Raw genomic sequence first — 22420 nt, forward strand, 5'->3', positions numbered from 1 at the left:
TGATGGTGCTGCAGTGAAGATGGCGGAGAAAGGAGACGGCCATCTGAACCCAATCAACAGAAAAGCTCAGTGAGGTTGTCACCAGAACATTTGGGTAGTTAGGTGAGTAAAAGTCAATCGTATGCAGAAACCTCACTGATATTTAGCAAATTTTTATATGGTTCAGTGCAGAAGCGTTTGATTGCCACACGGCTCCAAATGGCTAACGCGGGTCAACTATGCGAGATTTAGATTGATCGATTTTTGCAGGATAAAACTGCTCGTACAGATCATTGGTTTTAAAACAAATGATGCGACACTTAAATGGTTTTTTTAAACGTCTGCGTGTTAAAATGTAACAATATTTCCATTCGTTTGAACTAGACGACAAGTTAGCAAGGGCCTTTTTGTGTTTATGGCCATGTCCTACGAACAGCGTAATGTTCAAACGAGTTTTTGGTTGACCTGAAATGTATGATTGTGTTTGTGTCTGCTCGTATAATTTTCATATAAAAATACCCACATTATGTTCATGCATGCATCCAGGGTTGGGGAGTAACGGAATACATGTAACGAGATTACATATTTAAAATGATGTATTCCAATAGTTACAATTTAAATCATTGGTAATTAGACTAGTTACATTTCAAAAAGTATTTTGATTACTTAAGAGATTACTTTGCATTTTATTGTCATTTGTTTCATTTAAGATTTAGTCCTTTCAGATGGAAAACGTGTATGTGTGCGTGTATATATATTTATATATTATAAATAAATTATGTGATCCAAAGTGCATTTGAACAGTGGTGACACACTTATGATGTGTTGTATTTAAACGAGCAGACTGAGCAGAAGAAATGGAAATTAACCTTGCGTAAATTGTCAGCTTTACGCTATGCTAAAATGCTATTTTTAGCCATTTTGCATGCACTTGTTACCAGGCACCATCATATTTTTTTTTAACAGGAAAATTCATTTTGGATCATATCTTTTGATAATAGGGCAAAAATCTTATTCTTGTTAATACATTTTGTATTATTTTCCTGTAATATCTAAAACAAGGTCAAATGATCTTGTTTTAGAAACCACACTGCATAAGATATTTAGGTTTTTCAGAGAATGTATTTTGTCTTACTGTACTGGCAGAGTGAAGGTGAAAAAAATCTACCAGTGTTGAAGTTATTCAAAGTATTTATAATACGTTACTAACCTTGAGTAATCTAAACGGAATACATTACAAATGACATTTTACAGTGTGTATTCTGTAATCTGTAGTGGGATACATTCAAACCCTTCCAACCCTGCATGCATCAAACATGGCTAGGAATTTGAAAATATCAAAATTGATATCTTAAAAGTGCACTCAGTATTTTTTCCTCATTAAAAAGTTTTACTTCTGAAGAAATGAATGGTAATTTCGAAACATGCAGGCTATAATATCATGACTACTTACACAATATGCCATTTGAGTAGTCTTTTAGAAGCAGTTTTATTCTACATGGAGAGGGTCCCCCATAGGGGCTGCCATGTTTGGATCACATGACCAGACAAATACTACTTGCTTAATGCAGTCACGTAGTGTCGGATTTGCTGTAATAACGAGATGGCAACTCTGGGATTCTACCCGGAGCTGTTCACATCCTCGGACCTTGGAAATGATTTGTTGTTACGGCAACATTTACAATGCCAAAATGGCTTTAAAATATTTGTCATAAATTATTTTCAACCACTGCCATATTGGTTATTTTTACATGACGTCACCATTGTCAAGTCAAAGCTTTCATGTAGGCTAATTAATAGTTTACAGTTTGTAATTTCGAGTTCTACCAAGGCGAGAATAACTCTTTATTTTTCAATTTCTCTTTCAGTACTGGCAGAAGATCTGGCCAAACAGGATGGACAGTGCTTAGATGTGGGCAACGTTTAAGCTGAATGCATTGTGATTTCCAATAATTGAGACAGTGATTTCTAAAAAGCTGTCTACATTAATGAAAAGAACAATGTTGTCAGCTTAGCATATTCAACCATGTACATGAATATGATTAAATTGGTGTCTTTAGCTTTGTAATGTATTCATGCATGTATTAAGGCTGCAGTTGTTTTAGCTGAAGAGTTATACATTGTCAGATCACTTCCTTGTTGAATTCTTTTATAGTTTTTAATATAGTTTAAGATATTGAACATGGATGTGAATGAGATTTTACCTCCCCTCCCATTGGAGCCACCAGACACAATATTGGTGGGGAATGATTACTGTAATGCACCTCCACCACCTCCCCTGCAAACGTCCAGTGACGCAGAGGAAATGGACGTTAGCTCTGGTGGTGATGGACACCAAAACACCCTAGCAGTGGACAGGGACGAACAGCTCCTCAACAAGCGCACATTGTCCTTTAGTGTCTTCCCATCAGATAATCCTGACACCGTGGCCATGTGCCCTAGAACCGCACGCCATGCTCCCCCAGTTACCAAGTTCTTACCTGATCTCAAACTCCTCAGAGATGTAAAGGTCCGTGTCTGTTTCTCAGACAGCAGTAAAGACAGTAAAGACAGGAAGGTTTTGTACACAGGTGTGGGGCAGGTTAGGCATGGAGATCACAGCTTAGAGAGCCTGAATGGTGAGTTTCATGATTCTCTAGCCCAGGGGAGTGTGCTGGGCAGCTCAGGCACTAGAAACGGTTCTCTAGGTTTAGCTAGAAACATTGAAGAGATGGAAGCTGAGCAGGAGAACAAGGTTGAGTTTGCCGTGCTGGACGACCTGGAAGATTTTAGTGAGAACTTTCTGGAAGCGGAAGACGGAGAACTGAGTGGTTTCAGGTCTGAGGTGATAGTTCAACAGGAGCGAGTGAACGAAGAGGACATGAGTTACTCCTATGAGGTAAAAGTGATGTAATCGATTAATTATGACCTTTTTGATTTTGGACATTTATTGTTTTGCTTCAGATTGAAACATTGCATTGTGACATTGGCTATTTAAAACTGTAACGTCTTGTCATTTTAACTTCTGAATAGTTATCATTTGGAATATCCACTAAAATGTACGTCCATCACTAAATAGAGCACTTGTTTATCATTCATGAAGAGGGATCCTGGCTTGTGACAAGGTGGTCCATTGGGGAACATTTGAATTACAGCACATTAAGTGGGCTTGATTCAAATCTGCATTTAAAAAAGTTTATTTTAGTTTTTTTTTAGTAAGTTGATGTGTCAATGGCTGCCAGTTACAAATTCATCATCTCTTCCAGGAGGAATTTGACAATGATGTAGACGCCCTGCTGGAGGAAGGCATGCCCTTGCCCAAGAAGAGGCGTCTGGCTGAGGACCGGTACACTGGAGACAGTGATCACCATTCAGATGGGGAGGCTGGAGTTCAGCCCATGATGACCAAAATTAAGACCGTTCTTAAGAGTGAGTCTCAGTAGCCCTTGTTTTTCAAGTCCTAGGCACAATTGGCAGAAACTGTTATTGCGTTGATTTAAATTACTTTAAAATGACTTTTCAGTTTTACATAACTGCCCAAAGTTGATTGGTCTTTTCACCCAAAACCTACACAGGACTACGAAGCACAGCTTTGAATGTTGGCTTTGTTGTCCTGCAGGTCGCGGGCGTCCACCTACTGAGCCGTTACCTGATGGTTGGATCATGACATTCCATAATTCTGGCATTCCAGTCTACCTCCACCGGGAAACCAGAGTTGTAACCTGGTCTAGACCTTACTTCCTTGGTACAGGAAGCATCAGGGTAAACCGTGTGACTTAAGATCTCAGACTTTTCGTGAAGTTTGATCTGTTATTGCATCATTGCTACTACATAATCTTTGTTCTTTTTAATGAAAGCACATCACTCTCTCTACTCGTCATCCCCATAGAAACATGACCCACCAACCAGTAGCATTCCCTGCTTGCACTACAAGAAAAAGAAGGAACATGAGGAAAGGGAACAAAATGGAGAGGTGACTCCGAATGCAGAGGTGTTGCCGGTGGAAGAGGGGGTCTCATTGGAGAGAGCTGATGAGCCTGACTCTACTGCTACAGAAGAAGCAACTGGCCATACTGCATCCGAAGAGCCAGGTCTTGACCTCATTGAGCCAGGAGGGTTTTCAGAGGGGAAGGAAGTACAGTCCAGTGATACTGCACAGGGAGCCCTGGGCCAGGTCAAAGCCAAGGTTGAGATCTGCAAAGACGAGTCTATTGGTATGATTTCATGGTGGTTTTTATTTAGACTACAAAAAACTAATTCGGATATGCCAACATTTTTATATTTGCTGCATGTCTAAAACCCATTGCTGAAAAGATTTCTGAATCCCCATTCATTTGCATGTGAGTTAAACCTGTCTTTTTTTCTGAATTGTGTTGCAGACATTGAAGAATTCAGAAACTACCTAGAGAAGCGCTTTGATTTTGAGCAAGTGACAGTGAAGAAGTTCCGCACATGGGCCGAGCGCAGGCAGTTCAACAGAGACATGAAGAGGAAGCAAGCGGAATCTGAGAGGCCTATCTTACCAGCCAATCAGAAGCTCATCACTCTGTCCATGCAGGACACGCCTACAAAGAAAGGTACCCGTTTGAGATTTAACAATTTTATGAAATTAATAGCACACATGTTGTTGTGGACCAGGCTAACACTGTTTATATTTCAGAATTTGTCATCAACCCCAACGGAAAGTCAGAGGTGTGCATTTTACATGAGTATATGCAAAGAGTGCTCAAGGTGCGACCAGTTTACAACTTTTTTGAATGTGGTAAGTATTATGATGTAATATATTATAAAATGTATACAATTGTAAAACAGCTATGTGAACACGTGATATGAATTTAAAGTTATGCTTGTGAACTATATTACTTGGCAGAAGAATTGTATAAATGAGATCCCGAACGGTGGTCTTATCATATTGCTGTTGTCTTAAAAAAAAACAAGGCCTTGCATAAGTGTTTTTTATTTTTTACTATGATTAAGAGTGTTTAAGGCTATGTGTTGTGCCAAACAACACCCGTAACCCTGGTAAAATAACTAACACAGTCTATCTTGGCTTTTTTTAAATTTATGTTCTGAAATATTTGGCATATAAAATGGAGTTGCATTCAGTTTTAACATCACTGTTTTCTTTGTCCAGAAAACCCAAGTGAACCCTTTGGAGCCTCCGTCATTATAGACGGAGTTACATATGGCACAGGAACAGCAAGTAGTAAAAAACTTGCAAAGAATAAAGCTGGTACCTTCACCTATGCATTCTTACCAGTCCTTAAGCTTAGCAATAATATATTTTTCCTCCTTGAATGGATTGTCTACATCTGCTGTTTATAGACTGCTTTAAACATTCATTTACTGGTGTAAAAGGAAACGATAAGCATTCATGCTGTTTTCTGTCGGACAGCTCGAGCAACACTGGAGATCCTCATTCCTGACTTTGTCAAACAGACGTCTGAGGAAAAGCCTGTAGAGGGAGATGAACTGGAGGTACTTTTGCGTCTTGTCCTCCTTTCCTCAGTTTAGCATGAGTACAATGATTGCTTTGCCACTATATCATTAAAACCTATGTCTTTTTTTTTTGGACACATTTTCCCCTCTCATCCCACAGTATTTTAATCATATCATTATTGAAGATTCACGGGTGTACGAGCTTGCCAACAAAGCAGGTTTACTCTCACCATATCAGATCCTTCATGAGTGCCTTAAGAGGTATGTTATGATATAGAGTCTCATTTGATTACATTGGAAATTGAAATGTTTCTCTGATTGGAAAAAACATCTGAAGAGCTGTTTCTTTCTCTTATAGAAACCATGGGATGGGTGACACCAGCATCAAGTTTGAGGTCATCCCAGGAAAGAACCAGAAGAGTGAATACGTCATGACATGTGGGAAGCACACTGTACGCGGCTGGTGTGAGTATACTTGATCGAAACTTATCAAAACCTTTTTCTCATTTGGTGCCTTCTGGAAAACTAGCATTTAACTAGCACTTGATGAGCTATGAAATTAAAACATTTTAAAGTAGAGGTGAAATTCTATATTGATGTCGCCTAGCTAATTCTGTGACTTGTTGACTGTAGGTAAGAATAAGAGGGTGGGAAAGCAGTTAGCATCACAGAAGATACTTCAAATGCTTCATCCTCATGTGAAGAACTGGGGCTCACTGCTGCGCATGTACGGCAGAGAGAGCAACAAGATGGTCAAAAAGGTCAGCTTTATCAAAACATACTCATTCATCCCTTTTACACATTTTACAATTTTATAAATGCTTAATCCTCATTGATGGGGTGTAATTAAATTGTTCTGGGCTAAACGGTAGTTTGAGTTTTTCCCCTTTAATTTTGAAAAGGGTTGCAGTGACAGTGTGGTGTTACTTCAGTGGCCAGGTGTAGTCTAAAAATACTCTACAAATAAACGATACATCTGATGAACAAATGTTACTACGTAAACATTCGTAGTGTGATTTATTAATCACAAAGGCTGCGATTTAATGAGATGTATAGTTTAAATGTGAACGCTTGTGAATGTGTGGAGTTGTGCTAAGGCCGGCTGCTCATACCTTTTTTGTAGTGAATTGTGCATATACAGACTACACATGTATTTTAATCATTGTATAGCAGCCTTTTGCAGTTTAGTAATCAAAGGTAGAAGTGTAGAAGCTACCGTCAATACAACAAACACTTAAAAGCTTCCGCCAAAATAAGTTCAATTTAAATGGAAAAGTGACAAATCACTACTGTATAGTTGCGTAATTCACCGCAACACTACTAATAATAATATTAATAATAAATCAATAGCAACTATATTTAAGCAATACATCACATCCGTGGTTTTTTATTATGCAGCACTATATTTGACAATAGCTCCTATGTTTTATTTTGGATTGTTCTGTGACAAATAGGGCTGCACCTAACGATTATTTTGGTTTTTTTTATTGACTAATTTGTGGATTTTTCTAAAGATTTTGTATCATTGTTTCTTGATTAATATAACAATTAACCCAAAATAAATATTTAAAAAAAACTTGTCTCAATATTTTAATAAATTAATAAATTATCTTCTCACAAACAAATGTGCACACTAGGGCATTATTCTGCAACAAAAATAGCCCTGTTTTAACTGGTAATCTCCATTTTTACAGTCCAACATTTTATTTTGGTGAGATTTTATGTTGGGCTGCTAAACTCGAGGTTGCACAATGTTTTGATATTCCTCCTGAAAGTGACTTGAATTTTACATAGTTTTATTTTGTTGTTGGATTGCTAAATGTAGATTACTTTTATTTTGGAGTGATTTTTAAGAAAGAACTTGAAAAGGAAAGTGCAAGCTACATTTAGCAGTCCAACAACAAAATAAAATGAAACTATGTAAAATTCAAGTCACTTTCAGGAGGAATATCAAAACATTGTGCAACCAAGTTTAGCAGTCCAACATAAAATTATTTTACAGTAAAATTAGTGCAATTTGAGAAACACAACAAAAATGTGTGCATTCTTAATCAACTCTCAGTCAAATAAATATTTGTAACCAAACAATTCACAAGGTAGGAAACTAATGAAAATTAGGGGTCACGATTGTGAAATTTGGCTGACAATTAATTGTCAAATAATCACAATTATTTGTGACTTACTGTTTTAGGACTATGATGATTAATTGTCTGTTTTAGGTGTTTCACGAATATGATGATTAATTACCATACAAACTCTGTGTGCTTCATGCACACAAAGTAATTTATAAAAATTTAGCTTGGGTCACATAATAAAATAAGGGTGTATGATTTCCTTTTCAGGCTTCAAAAATGTATGAATGACAGTCAAATAAAATTATAAAATAATATTTTAATTATCAAAATATGTCTAAATGACTAAAATATATATCTCTTATTTGTCCGATTTACTTTTGATCCATTTGGACTTCCAATGTTTTGTCATCTTTTGTAACCCAGCTAACCTGTATAACTATTATATTATGCAATAGTAAAATATTTCTGCCTTAAATTCTTCACTTTCACACATTATTATAAGGCTCTCTGGTTAACTCCACAAGCCCTTATTTCTCATGAAGGTAGACTTTATTTCTGTGGAGATGATAAAATGCAAGAAACCAAAGGGGGAGGATATTCAACCTATTCTAACTGATTTCAAAGACAATCACATATTCTTTGATTAAATCTCATGCTAGCCAGCTTGATAAGTTACATTGGTGCCACTGTTTCATCCTTAATTGGAATTGTTTTTCTTGTGTTTATAAACTGTATTATTTTGTCTTCAGGAGAATTCTGATAAGAGTGTGATTGAGCTTCAGCAGTTTGCCAAAAAGAACAAGCCAAACCTTCATATCCTCAACAAGCTACGAGAGGAGATGATGAAACTGGCTCAAGAAAGGGTACTATAGCAATTGACATCTTCCTGTCAAATCTTTCACACCAGTTGGCAAAAAATGTAAAGTGCTGTTTCAACCAAGAAATGTATTCAATAATTGACTTGAGCTAAAGTGCGTGCGCCGCGCACTGATCAGTCAAAACATTATGACCGCTCACAGGTGACACGATGTTTAATCATCTCCTGAAAAGGGAACATGTCAAGCTCTGGTGTGTGTGTGTGTGTGTGTGTGTGTGTGTGTGTGTGTGTGTGTGTGTGTGTCATGTAAATATTTGTATGAACAAAAAGATTCAAAGACGTAGATTTACTAAGATGTAAACTGAACAAATGTCTGACAGAAATGGATGAACCGGGGGGTCAAAAGTAACATTGCAGCTGGTGGCCACACTATATACTAAGTTCTGCAGTGCATCTCCTCCTCATGGACTGCACTACAAGTTCACGGACATTTCTATGGTGGAATGGCCCTAGCCCTTTCCCTCCGATCCAACAGATCACAAACGTGCTCAATGGGTGATCCAGGCTCTTCGCTGTCCATAGCAGAACACTGACATTCGTGTCTTGCAGGAAATCATGCACCGAACGAGTAGCTTGGTTGGTGGCATTGTCCTGCTGGAGGGTCAAGTCAGGATGAACCTGCAGCAAGGGTACCACAAGAGGGAGGAGGATGTCTTCCCTGTAATGCACAGCTTTGAGATTGGACTGAGCTTGTTGTCATTGCAGGCAATGATGCTGTGACGCACCACCCCGGACCATGACGGACACTCCACCTCCAAATTGATCCTACTCCAGAGTACAGGCCTCCGGTGTAATGCTCATTCCTTTTGATAAACGGGAGTCCGACCATCACCCCTGGTGAGACAAAACTGCGACTCGTTGGTGAGGAGCACTTTTCTCCAGTCCTGTCTGGTCTAGCTGACGAGGTGTTTGTGCCTATAGGCGATGTCTGTTAAGGACCTGCCTTACAACAGGCTTACAAGCCCTCAGTCCAGCCTATTGCGGACAGTCTGAGCACTGCTGGAGGGATTGTGCGTTCCTGGTGTAACTCAGGCAGTTGTTGTTGCCATCCTGTAGCTGTCCCACAGATGAGAAATTCGGATGTACCGATCCTGTGTAGGTGTTTTTACACATGATCTGTCACTGAGAGGATGATCGGCTGTCCTTCCTGTCTGTAGCAATGTCTTTGGCGTCTCACAGTACGGACATTGCCATTTATTTCCCTGGTCACATCTGCAGTCCTAATGCACGTTCACGCAGATGAGCAGGGACCCTGGGCATCTTTCTTTTGGTGTTTTTCAGAGTCAGTAGAAAGTGGGTTTTTTATTTATTTATTTTTTCACATAAATTTACACTCCATACCCCATAATGACAAGGCAAAAACCACATTGTTTTTATAACTGCAAATTTACCCTTAACTCCGTACTTGGTTGAAGCACCTTTTGGCCGCGATTACAGCCTCAAGTCTTTTTGGGTATGATGCGACAAGCTTTGCAAACTTGGATTTGGGGATTTTCTGCCATTTTTCTTCTCTGCAGATCCTCTCAAGCTCCGTGATATTGGATTGTGACCGTCGGTGGACAACCATTTTCAGGTCTCTCCAGAGATGTTCAATTCTGGGTGCTGGCTGGGCCACTAAAGGACATTCACAGAGTTGTCCCTAAGCCACTCTTGCTTGTCCTGGCTGTGTGCTTGGGGTCATTGTCCTGTTGGAAGGTGAACCTTCAGACCAGTCTGAGGTCCCGAGTCTCTGGACCAGGTTTTCATTAAGGGATATCTTCGTTCTTCTGCATTCAGCTGTCCTCCAACCCTGACCAGTTCCTGCTGCTTAAAAACACCCCCACAGCATGATGCTACCACCCCCATGCTTCACCGTTGGGATGGTATTATGCAGGACAGTGGTTCCCAACCCTGCACATTTTTATATCGCCCTTATCTGACTCGCCCAGTTCAGGTCTTTGAGTCTCTGCTAGCATTCTGATAAGTTGAATCAGGTGTGTTTGAATGGGGAGATATCCAAACAGGGTTGGGAACCACAGGTACCGGTGATGAGCGATGCCTGGTTTCCTCCAGATATGAATTGAGGCCAAACGGTTTAATCTTCTCATCAGACTAGAGAATCTTGTTTCTCACAGTCTAAGTCCTTTTAGGCACTAATATGCAAATTCCAAGAGGGCTTTCATGTGTCTTGCACTGAGAAGAGGCTTCTGTCTGGCCACTCTGCCATAAACCCCAGATCGGTGGAGTGCTGCAGTGATGGTTGTCCTTCTGCAAGTTTCTCCCATCTCCAAGATCTCAACCAGTATGACCACTTGGTTCTATGTCACTTCTCTTACCAAGGTCCTTTTCCCTTGATTGATCTTTGGTTGGGCAGTCAGCTGTAGGAAGAGTCATGGTTGTTCCAAACTACTACTCATTATTAATTATGCAGGCCACTGTGCTCTTGGCAACCTTCAATGCAGCAATGAGGTGTGTGGGTTTTTTTTGTTTGTTTTTGTAGCGATCCCACAATCCTGTCTCAGCTCTGCAGGCAGTTCCTTTTGACCTCATGTCTTGGATTTTGCTCAGTGCTGAGACTTTATATAGACAGGTGTGAATTCAATCGATTGGAATCAAATCAGAAATATCTAAAAAATGATCCAGAGAAATGGGATGCACCTGAGCTAAATTTGAAGTCTCATAGCAAAGGGTCTGAATACTTATGTGCATTTGATATTTCAATTTAAAAAATGTTTTATACATTTTCAGAGTTATCAAAAATCAGTTTTCTGCTTTGTCATTATGGGGTATGGAGTGTAGATTGATGTGGAAAAAAAATAATTTGATGCATTTTAGCATAAGGCTGCAACAAAATATGAAAATAATTTAGTTGTGTGTGTGTGCAGGTTTAATGTCCTCACTTTTTTTTGTTTACATGTATATCTTTAGCCTGCTATCTATGAGGTCTATGAGATGTCCTCACAAGTAAACCAACGTGTCATATATATATATATATAATTTATTTTATTTTTTTTCCTAGTGCATAATGTACTTAAGGACCATTATATACTTTTTCCATTTATTTCAGGAGGAAGCAAGGAAGAAGCCGAAGATGACTATAATTGAGTCAGCTCATCCTGGCAGTGAGCCTCTGTGTACTGTTGACGTCTAACAAACCCTCAGCCAACCTGTCATGATAGCCGATAACACTAACCTATGGTAATAGTTTTAACAAAAGGGTCATTGTACCATTACTGAATTATGCATTACTTTGCTGTGCAATGGCAATACTAGTCAGATTTGAGCTATTCCCAATCCTGTTATTGTTTCTCTTATGGGTTTGGTAAGTCATTTAAGGATGTGTGCACTAACGGGAAGGTAGAATGAGCATAATATACCTCCCAGATGAACTTGTGCACAAATGACTTTGACAAGAATGCCTATATGAATCAAAGTGGTAAAATTATGTTAAGTATTACTGATGCTTGCATTTTTAAGTTTGTGGCTTTTAGATGTTAATAAAATGTTGTTATACACCTAAAATAAACTGCAAATAAATTAATTTCATATTTACAATGGAACCCCAGATTTCATGAATATAACAGATACAATCACAGTACTCTTAATTGATGCATTTCAACAAACACAGGTTCCTTTTTTAATGTCTTATGTCAGTATGCAGAGTTGTTCATTCTGGATTTGTCATTACTGGCAGTGCATGTGACCTTTTTATCTGGAAAAAGGGTTTAGAATGACTTGAGTGTGTGTGTGTGTGTGTGTGTGTGTGTGTGTGTGTGTGTGTGTGTTTATCTTCAGTGACCAGGTCTAGTCATTATGGACCTTAGTCAGAGTAGCGCATATTTGATTTTTGATGGTCTTGCAGTCTCTTCAAAGGGCTGAACTGTTGTTTGAATTGATGTTGATCATTTAGCTGACGAAACAACTCAAGTGGATTGGACCGAGAACATGAGTTGTAAAAATTTGTGATTATGACTTTTATGTGCATGACATTGAAAAAACAGACGGCCTTGTTTTCATCTGTGAAAAATTACTTATGTCTACCCTCATTAAGGTATATTCGGACATGAAACAAATGTATTTCTAAATTGAATGTGCACACTTCAACTGCGGTTCAGAAAAGCACTAATGTTATAACTTTGCTTTGAATGAAATGAACAACCTTTTTCAATTAATGAGTGGTAATGTATATCAGTGGTCAACGTGATTAATTCTAATTAGTGTTTTGTTCAGAAAGCACTGCATAGAAAACACGAGCTCAAGTGTTTGAGGTACTGTAGTTAATAAGGGAGAGAAGATGATGTTTGCTTATGTTACAATTGTTATGCTCATAATCTAACTCTTGAATGATTGACTGGAAGGAAAAGTTGGACATGTTGCTTTTAGTTTTTCCCCTTTCATTAATGGTACATTGTGTCTCAAAAGGGAAATGCCTCTCAAATCTGCATTTGTGATTCTGTATGTTGTGTATTTGCTGTGGAGTGGTGCTTGCTGTCTTGTATTGATACTTTAGAGAATATATAATTTTTATTTATTTTTTTGCATGTGCTTATTTGCATTTGTCTGAGAGCTTGTATGGCTTGGGTACATTTGCCATGGTGATGAGGTGATTGCTCATTTCATTTTATTCTGATCTTACTATTTTGGTGTATTCAATAGTTTGAACCACCTTCATTATTTCAGAAGGCAGTTTACCTACAAAAAAGATTTGGTAACTCCATACCTCGAACAAAATCAGACCATGTCATAATATTCAATGGCTTGAAAAGCAGTGTGAACCAAAGCTTAACAATTGTGCATTTTTATAGAATAGTGCTGCATAGCAATTCACAAATATATAAATGGAATACAATGTTGAATATGGAAAAAAGATGCAATAACTGTTGGATTAAAAGATGGTCCCTGTTTGAAGAAAACTGCTGTTTTTCTAAAATCACATTTAGGGAGGAGAAATGTTCTGGCCTTGAGATACGACAACAAGGTCTTTGAAGTCCCAGTATTTACCATCAACACAAACACAGTGGAAAGGATGAATCATGTTTTCTTAGGACAGGGACTTAATAAAACTGTCATTGACTTAAATATTTTAGTTGGTGTGGTTCTCCTGAATGTTTACTGCATCTAAGGCACTTTCTTGTTTTCCATGAGCACAAGGCTGCTGCCATGCTAAGAGTGCAGAATGTGCTTTCCCTATAGATTTCTGGAGTGTGACTTGTTCCATCATTCTTGCCAAGTGTGTATTCACTGTATGAAAAAACATGTGCTTTTTAGTTATCATTGAAGGGATGTTAAACGTCAGATGATCACTGTTACAACACAGTGATTTATGCAAATAAATCATGACCAGACACTGACTGCCTTGTGCTGTTTTTGACTGGGTTTTACTGACAACAGAATAAAAGGAAAATATACATGGTTCTAACTTAAATTAACATTTGACAGTTTCAAACAATACCATCTTTAAATGTGTCCAAAGAGATTTTTGAAGAGAAGATGAGTAGCTGTTGTGGTGAAATGAGAGCACAGCATCAGTTATCCAGGATCTGCTGTCTGACTGTTAGTGCTGGAGCTGTAGTCCACTCCACAGCAGGATGGTCTCACAGTGCATGATCTGGGGGAAGAGGTCAACAGCCAAAGCTCTCATTGGGCGGAAGGGAGCCCCTCTTACACAGTTAGGAGCTCTGCAGAGACTTTGTTCGAAGTACAAATAGATTTTTTAGATTTATTTACACAAAGTAAGCTGATGATTCTGTGGAGAATTTATTGAGTCTTTAGAGTGCACAATATTTTTTTGTTTTTTACTAATGGCTAAACTTTTAAAGAAATGGTAGTAGTAATTTTAAGTATGTTTGCTATAGTATGCAAGATATTTGTGCTTTTTTTTTTCCCACAATAACAGTGTGCAGGCCTTTGATATATTTTCTCTATGTAGCCAATGCACTTATAAATCCTGTTGGGATTTACTTTTGAAATATATGTTTAAAATGGTATATATTAACTCAATAAAATTGTTCATAGCAGCTTTGGCATTGCAGGCGAAATAGACAAGTCTCTTCAGATGTTCTGCTCATCTGATCACAAGACTAACTTTGGAATCTGGTACGAATAGAAATGATACATAAAAACACCACTTCATTAGCGAAACTCGTAAAAGGATAGTTCAACTAAAAATACAAATTCTGTCATTTTCTACTCGCAGTCATGTTGTTCCAAACCTGTATGACTTTTCTGCTGTGGAACTCAAAAGGAGATATTATGCAGAATTTTAGCATCAGTCACATTTCACATTATCTTTTTTTCCATACAATGGAAGTGAATGGTGACAGAGGCTAATATTCTACTCAACATCTCCTTTGGTGTTCCACACAAGAAAGTCATACAGGTTTTGGGAAAAATATGAGGGTGAGCAACTGATGGCACAATTTTCATTTTTGAGTGAACAATCTCAAAGAAATTGCGATGGTATTGTACTTACGCAACCCTGCTCTTGGAGGGTCAACAATTGCAGTGATGTTGGGGAACACATCTTCAGCTTTTCCACAGTGGAATTCTACATTGGTCAAGCCTGAAAAAGTACATTTGAAGTCTGAGCAAATCATGGGAGTTTATCTACATACAGAGAGATAACAGAACATTAAAATCTTTCTGAATCTTGATTGTAGATTAGTTTTTACTTTTACGCCATTTTATGACCAATCACTTCCACTGCCTCCTGACACAACTATTCCAACCACCTTCTTAACCCTCTGTTGACTGCACAGAAATGGTCAAATATTGAAATGGACTTATAAAAACTATTGTGGCTATGATCAGGCTAACTCTTTTTCTGAGAACAAGGTGGCTCTGAGAAATGTTTTCTGTTACAGAGGTAGTGTTGTATGTATTTTGAGAAGCAAAGAACACACCTTTGCCAGAGAGATGCCGATGGTTCCTGTTCCACAACACACATCCAACACGGTGCTGTCCTGGTCCAGTTGAGCTCATTCGCCCACAGCAGAGAACAGGACCTCAGCTGCAGGGGGGTTTGTCTACCAGTATCACAAAAGTAATCTTATGATGATCAAATTAATCCAAAAATCAGTTCACTACTTGTATACTTACTCTTCTAATTCATGTATACAACACAGAATAATGGTATGAGGCATATAATTCCAGTTCAATATAGCTAACGGCTGTCTCGTATTTTATCTAATTGCACAATGATGATTCATCGACATTATAGACATTAGTTTTATCATCTGTTAATGCCTGATCTTCTGTAAAGCTGCTTTGAAACAATGTGTGTTGTGAAAGGTGCTATACAAATAAAATTGACTTGTGTATATTTATACTAGACTATATGGTCTTTAATATCTAATCTTGCAAGTTTATTGTAATCAGACACACAGGTAGCTGTCTAAACCTGCTGGGCATTTTTGCCTACCACACCTCCACCAGTGCCCTTCAGTCATCCAGCTTCGGATGTCATTAGCCGGGAGCCACCCATTACAGATGTTTCACCCCATTAATCCCAGAATATTTCCTGGTGGTGGGCCAGCAGTCAGGGACGTTTCCGTGCCACCCCCACAGCTGGACACCGGATCCTTTCCATTGCTTCTAGTTTTTGCATCCCCATCAAGACCATTCTCCTTTACAGGTCAAACCATAAGGGGAAATAATTCTGACCCACCCCTTCCACCCACACCCTCTCACATACTATCTCACCACATATCACAAATGTTTTATACTTCTACTTTCTACACACCCCACTTTTTGTCCTTCCTTCTTAAACATAGTCATTAGCTCCCTTTCTCACCCTCCTTTGCCATTTCCTTTAGAGACTTCAACAATGATCCAATGTCTTTCAATAGATGCTGCACTGAACTTCCCATGAATCCTTGACACCCAATCTCCACAGGGTTAGTGGCAGCCCTCCATCCATTTTCACTGCACTTGGCACCCATTGTACAAAGGGGCCACGGTTTGTTCCTGGCAGGCAGAAGATAAGTAAGGCAGATGTAGATGGCACCTTTCTCTTTGTCATTTGGAGGCCAGATGAGCATATTTGAGCTTATTCCTCTCAAATGCTGCTTCCAGTCCCTCTTCCCATGGGACAGTAAGCTCAATCATTATGACTTTTCTAGCCGATGCTGACCATAACACTACGTATGCCCTCAAGGAGGTGATGGTGACCTCAGAAGTAAACTTCAGCTGCTGGCCAAGGTCAACCACCATTGACCAATCACTTTCAGGCATCAGGATTGATCTTGCTTCCCTTCATGCACTGTATTAGGGCAGTGGTGGCTCAGCGGTTAAGGCTCTGGGTTACTGACCAGAAGGTCAGGGGTTCAAGTCCCAACACCACCAAGATACCACTGTTGGGCCCTTGAGCAAGGCCCTTGAACCTATCTGCTCCAGGGGTGCCATATCATGGCTGACCCCAGCTTAGCTGGGATATGTGAAAAATAAATAATTTCACCATCTATATGCAGAAATGTATGTATAATGTGTGACAATTGATCAATTTACTTTATTATTTTTATTGTGCAGCACCTCCATTATTAACAAACTCAATTACCTTCCTCTGAGGAGCATGGTGGCCTTCATTTGCCTTGTTGCAGGTACCTTCCACATCAGGTGATGATACAATGTCAATTGGTACCACCAGACCTTGAATTTACCTGGGTGATGACAATGGTTTATCTTATCCAAGCCCTTTTTCACTGGCCTTGAAAAAGGGCTTGGATACATATTCTACAGTGTAATTAGATTACTGTAGTAATTACTCTGTCTAAAAATGTATTTCTTTACTTATTACCAATATATTTCTATAACCCTTATCAACCTCGACCAGATAAAAAAATACAAGGATAGACATGAAATCGTTTTTTAATTCTTTCAAATAAATCATATAAGAATCAAATAAATTATTCACAAACTGGACAAAAAATGTAAGGGGGCTGCATTCAATTAGAAAACATTTTACATTATAGATTTTAACATTAGATGTTAACTTTCGATTTTAAATTCACTATTGTTTTATATAGAATTGTTATATAGTCTATAAAGTACTTAACACAATTTCATCAGAAGTAACTAATTAAATGACTGAAAAAATAAGAGTAATCCATTACTTTTAAAAAGTAATTTACACTAATTAATTACTTAAACCTATTACTACAGGGCTCATCACCCTTGCTTTGCAATATCAATCCAAATGTTATGTCGTCTCTGGAGATAGAGGTTGGGAATGAAGACATCTGTTGCTTAACACATTTATGTATATCACACCAAAATGTCTGTATCACATTACATGAGAAAAATACAAGGTCCGAAGTTTCGACATAATTTTCACAGAATGTACATGTGTTATCATCTATACCAAAACGAAGTCCTAAGTAATTCTTTAGAGGGGTAAATGTTGTTTATTACTTTGAAGTGAGTTTCTTTCACTTTGAGAGGTATAGGGAGTGTTAGATATATTGTTCTTAGTTTAGTAATTGAAACTTTATCAAATTTTTGTAGGATGTTATTTTTATTTTGCCTTTCAGGGTAAAGGTATTCAGTAAAACAATTTCTAATAAAGTGATTAGTGCATTTCCTATCCTGAACAAAGATCCCTTGAATTGATAGTGGGGCCAATTGTGGTTGTATTGGATGATATGCCAAAACATGTACATATAACATTTTCCAATACAAGAGTATTTGTCTGTGAAACTCTGACAACATTAAAATTCGCTCTAAGAAGAAATTCTAATCTTCCAATTTTCTTGAATAAGGTTTTTGGAATACAATACCAAAAGGATTTGCTGTGTTTGATCCAAGATTTTAACCAATTTATTATTAAGGTTCCATTAAGGCAGTCAAAATCAATAACTTATTTAGTCCTCCATCCATTGTGTCTTTAACCATACTGCTTTTCTTCATATAATGTGGTCTGTTTCTCCAAATGAAATTTAGGTTGATAGATTTAATCAATTTGTTTGGAATGGCATTGGAATAGGCTGGGTAAATACATCTCGATAAACATCCAACTTAGTTAAGTAAATTCGACCCAGTATTGATAGGTCCCTCTGTATATATTTTGTCTTGACTTGCATTTTTAAATTTCAGAACTTGGCTTTGTTTTTGGTCCTTGGAAAGGTAAATCCCCAGATATTTAATTTCTGATTTAATAGGGATATTACAGATGTCTTTCAGTGAAGAGTCGTGTACAGCCAGCAATTCACACTTTTTTAAGTTTAATGTTAGGCCTGAGGCTTTGGAGAATTTTTGGCAATAGTTGTTGAAATTTGGTATCTGTCTTTTAAGAATATTGCTGTGTCATCTTCTGGTTGGCTGATGTTTATGTCTGTGCCAAGTACATTAAGTTTTTTGATATCATTACAGTTTTTAATATAGATTGCTTGCATTTCTGTGGCTAAGATGAACAGGTATGGTGAGATGGGGCAACCTTGAGGAATACCCACATTAATCTTGAAGCTTGGGGTGGTACCACTAGGTAATAGGACACAGCTACTAATATCTCGATATAATTCGTCAACCAATTCACTAAACTTGACTCCAAAGCCAAAGTGTTTGAGCGCCGAAAGAATAAATGGATGCTCCACGGAGTCAAACGCTTTATAGAAGTCTAGAAAGAGAAGGAAACCATCATCCTCTATTTGGCTTCTATATGTCCATTACCAATCTTATATTATTATGAATTGACCTTCCTTTTAAGAAACCTGACTGTGTATCTGCAATAAGATCCGAAATCCCTGTTTGAAGACGAGAAGTGAAGAAGTAATGGGTCTTCTGTTATCTATAATTCTGGGATCTTTCCCAGGTTTTGGAATTGAGACGATAACCCCATGTCTCGTTGTTGGTGGAAGCATTTCAAATATTTCAGTAAAAACTTGTAGCAGCAGGTCTCTTCAATCTACCCAAAAATGTCTGTAAAAGTCACCTGTGAGACCGTCAGATCCGGGGGCTTTGTTAAGAGAGAGACGACCAATTACTGCATCAAGTTCTGTAACTGTTATTTGATTATCACATGTTTGTTTGAGGCCATCCTCTATTTTGGGAATATGTTTTGCTATATCCTTGAACTTCCAATATGTGTGTGAATGGACATTGTTGTCATTGGGTTTGATCTGTAGTAAAATAACACTATGATCTGTTAGTGGTGCAGCAGAAATATAAGAGCTAATATTATAAAATAGTAAATGCTTTGCAATTAACCAGTGACTAATTCTGGATTTAAAATTGTAGTTTGAGCTAAACTAGGAGTATTTAGATATTCCTGGATTTAAGTGTCTCCAAGTATCAGCCAAATTATGTTTTTCGCAAAAGTTCGTGAATATGGTGTTTGTGCGAATCTCGCGAGCCTTTTCACAGTCTGACGGTTCCCTTAGATTCAACCGATGATCTATTCATTAAAATAGTATTCCAAGACAGTTATTTTTAAATGTATGTTAGTTAAATTTATATTGAAATATTACTATGTCAGTATGTAATTTGTTAAAACATTGAAGTAATTTAATTTGCGCTCAGTTTTACGTTTTATTAAGTTCAGGAGAGGGAGGACTTTTATTTTGAATTGTCACTCCACCGTCCAAAGTAAGTGATGCTGAGTATTTGCTCAGGCGAAATATAAGTTTTGGGCTGCTGAAGAGGTTACTGTTCAGACAAGTGAGGCAAAACAAGCAATAATGACTCACATTTGCTGTTAAACATGACACTGGTTTAAAAAAAAAAAGACCAGAGATGGAATAACTTCAGTCAACGAATAAGAGGCTAAACTCCGAATGTAGGCGGTCTAGCTCGGTGCTATCTTGAACGAAGACAGCACACATTAGAGCGAAAAGTCGCCTGTGTTTGAGAGCGAGTACTGCGATTATTGCAGGACTTCAGCTGAACTACAACCAGGTATGGACGACCCAACAGTCCTTGATATTTGGATCTGATTAAAATAAGCTGTTTGTCAGTGATCAGATGTGGCGGCTCGGACTGGAGAGGAGAGACGTGTCACAGCTAAAGCGGCTGGAGCCGAAGAGATAGTCTCAGTGCGACATCTGTTCATTCATCTGCCCGGTCCGTCTGTCACCAGTGTTCAGTCAGCACATAACCGGACCTGTTGGCTTTACTTCACTGCCTGGTGAATTTGACACTCGGCCCTAATCTAGTGCGCGAAGCGACGCGTGTATGTCGAACATGGGTTCTCTGTTTCGCAGTGAGGAGATGTGTCTTGCCCAGCTCTTCCTGCAGTCCGGTTCCGCTTACGACTGCATCAGTGAACTCGGCGAACTCGGACTGGTGGAGTTCAGAGATGTACGTCGGTAGTAGTCAAGGTCCGTGTACTTTTGTGTTCAATTCGTTTTTCTTTCTTTTAACCCCAAAATTTAAACCTACAAATGTTTTTTTGTCTTTATTGGTTTAAACATGATTAATAAAAACTCATCCTGTTGACCATTTCATTTTCTATTTAAAAATGATTAAAGAGATTTTTTTCTTAAAAAAAAAATAAAAGGCTTTCCTTCAGGGTTTAAAAAATTAGTTTACGGATTGAATATTTGATAAACACATGTGAGCGGCACTGGAACGCCCCTTTTATCTGATTGGTGAACCCGGCGCGTCTTCTGCATTGCCTTAATCCTATCAGCCAGAAATAGAGTTGGGGTTGCTCTGCAAATGTAAATATTTTTTTATTAAATATTAATAAAACAAAATCAGCCTGTTCATCCATGCCTAAACATTAATTTAGCATTCGCTTTTATCCAAAGGAACAGACAATTTTTTTATTGTTACATTTATCAATGGGACACGAATGTACAAATACTACAAAATCATACAATGTTATATATATAAAAATAAATAAAAATAATAATTATATATATATATATATATATATATATATATATATATATATATATATATTTTTTTGCAAGATTCTAATACATATGGTATACATAGTTTACAGTTAGTGGTGGTTCGGCACAATATTTAGTGAAAATTTAGACAAATGTGCAGAGCAATCCAAACTCTAATTCTGGCTGATAGGCAATGCACAATACGGGGCGGGTTGACCAATCAGATGAAAGGGGCGTTTCAAATATTCATGCCGTAAACATTTTTTTTAAATAATGAAAGAAAATGAAAATTAAGCCATTTCCCCCTTTCTCTTTATTCCTTTTTAAATAGAAAATTAAATAGTCAACAGAAAATGAGTTTGTATTCTATTCATCAGCGTTAAAACCAATAAATAATTTTATTTTCATTTTTTTCATTTTTGGGTTTAAGAAATAAAAATGAATGGACGCAAAAGTACACAGACCAGTCAATAATGGGCCAGAGCTGCATTTGTTTGTGTATGATACATTGCTTGTATTGAACTTGTAGAGATAATTGTCACACACCCTAGTGGCCAAGGCACCTATAATGCTGTCTAGATAGGCTGCACACTAGGTTTTGGGACAACACTATAACTTTCTTAGCTTTAAAGGCATAATTCATCCAAAAATTACATTTCACTCATCATTTACTCACCCTCATGTCATCCCAGATGTGAATAACTTTCTTCTGAAGAACATGAAAACAAAGGTTTTTAGAAGAATATTTCAGCTCTGTATAGCCATCAAATGCAAGTGAATGGTAACCAGAACTTTGAAGCTCCAAGGAGCATATAACGGCAGCTAGGGACAGGTTTGCGATTTCTGAGGCCCCAAGCAACCGACCAACCCAGGGCCCCATTTAGTAAATTTTGCTTAAATATTACATAATTTATTTTAAATCATAATTTAAAATTAATTCTATCAGCCGTTGTAGCCAAGTACATTCAAAATGTTTAATGATATAAAAATGTAAAGATAAGTAATGCATGTTTTCCAGTTTTTCCACAATACAGTGATAAAAAAGCAATATTTACCTACAAATATTTTTACAAAAACTTTTTACTTTTTTGTGAACAGGGTGTGCAAAACTACTTTGAAACAGTAACATTTTGGAATTCTGTTGTTACAATATATATTAATATTATAACCCAACAATTATTTATTGTTGTCCGGTTTGTCATTATATATATATATATATATATATATTATTACAATATTATTACTTTGATGACTTGTTGCATTCA

At 37.7% G+C, this 22420-nt stretch overlaps 2 protein-coding genes and 1 long non-coding RNA gene across 6 annotated transcripts in view; 2 read left to right on the top strand and 1 right to left on the bottom strand.

Annotated features, from left to right (window-relative positions):
- LOC127634841 (microprocessor complex subunit DGCR8-like) lies at nt 1-13677 on the top strand. The gene is made up of 14 exons (XM_052114551.1): nt 1-102; nt 1848-2857; nt 3225-3387; nt 3578-3720; nt 3848-4172; nt 4338-4535; nt 4619-4720; nt 5093-5191; nt 5354-5436; nt 5558-5658; nt 5756-5862; nt 6031-6158; nt 8222-8335; nt 11396-13677. Exons 2-14 carry the CDS (start codon nt 2162-2164, stop codon nt 11477-11479), a joined length of 2343 nt encoding a protein of 780 aa, XP_051970511.1. The 5' UTR covers nt 1-102; nt 1848-2161; the 3' UTR covers nt 11480-13677.
- Nucleotides 12064-22420, bottom strand: part of LOC127634861 (uncharacterized) — an 11781-nt gene continuing 1424 nt past the window's right edge. Inside the window, exons 2-5 of one of the 2 annotated variants that reach the window (XR_007969422.1) lie at nt 21832-21864; nt 15231-15353; nt 14801-14890; nt 12064-13936 (exon numbers count right to left, since the gene is read on the bottom strand). This is a non-coding gene — a long non-coding RNA (uncharacterized LOC127634861). Of the gene's footprint in view, nt 13937-14602; nt 15354-16882; nt 16986-21831; nt 21865-22420 lie in introns of those variants that run through there. The other variant, XR_007969423.1, reaches the window with a different exon arrangement.
- LOC127634819 (V-type proton ATPase 116 kDa subunit a 2-like) overlaps nt 19923-22420 on the top strand; it is a 21858-nt gene continuing 19360 nt past the window's right edge. For 2 of the 3 annotated variants that reach the window (XM_052114502.1, XM_052114512.1), the window contains exon 1: nt 19923-20616. In XM_052114502.1, the coding sequence (XP_051970462.1) occupies nt 20491-20616 (126 nt within the window). In that variant the 5' untranslated portion in view covers nt 19923-20490. Of the gene's footprint in view, nt 20637-22420 lie in introns of all 3 variants that reach the window. The other variant, XM_052114521.1, reaches the window with a different exon arrangement.

The sequence above is a fragment of the Xyrauchen texanus genome, chromosome 4 (genome assembly GCF_025860055.1).
Source record: "Xyrauchen texanus isolate HMW12.3.18 chromosome 4, RBS_HiC_50CHRs, whole genome shotgun sequence".
NCBI lineage: Eukaryota > Metazoa > Chordata > Actinopteri > Cypriniformes > Catostomidae > Xyrauchen > Xyrauchen texanus.

Excerpts from the sequence above, each read along its gene's own strand:
- LOC127634841 (XM_052114551.1), top strand. The coding sequence starts at position 2,162 with ATGGATGTGAATGAGATTTTACCTCCCCTCCCATTGGAGCCACCAGAC. Across the intron at positions 3,388-3,577 it reads AATTAAGACCGTTCTTAAGA|GTCGCGGGCGTCCACCTACT; the intron begins GTGAGTCTCAGT and ends GTTGTCCTGCAG. Across the intron at positions 5,437-5,557 it reads TAGAGGGAGATGAACTGGAG|TATTTTAATCATATCATTAT; the intron begins GTACTTTTGCGT and ends CTCATCCCACAG.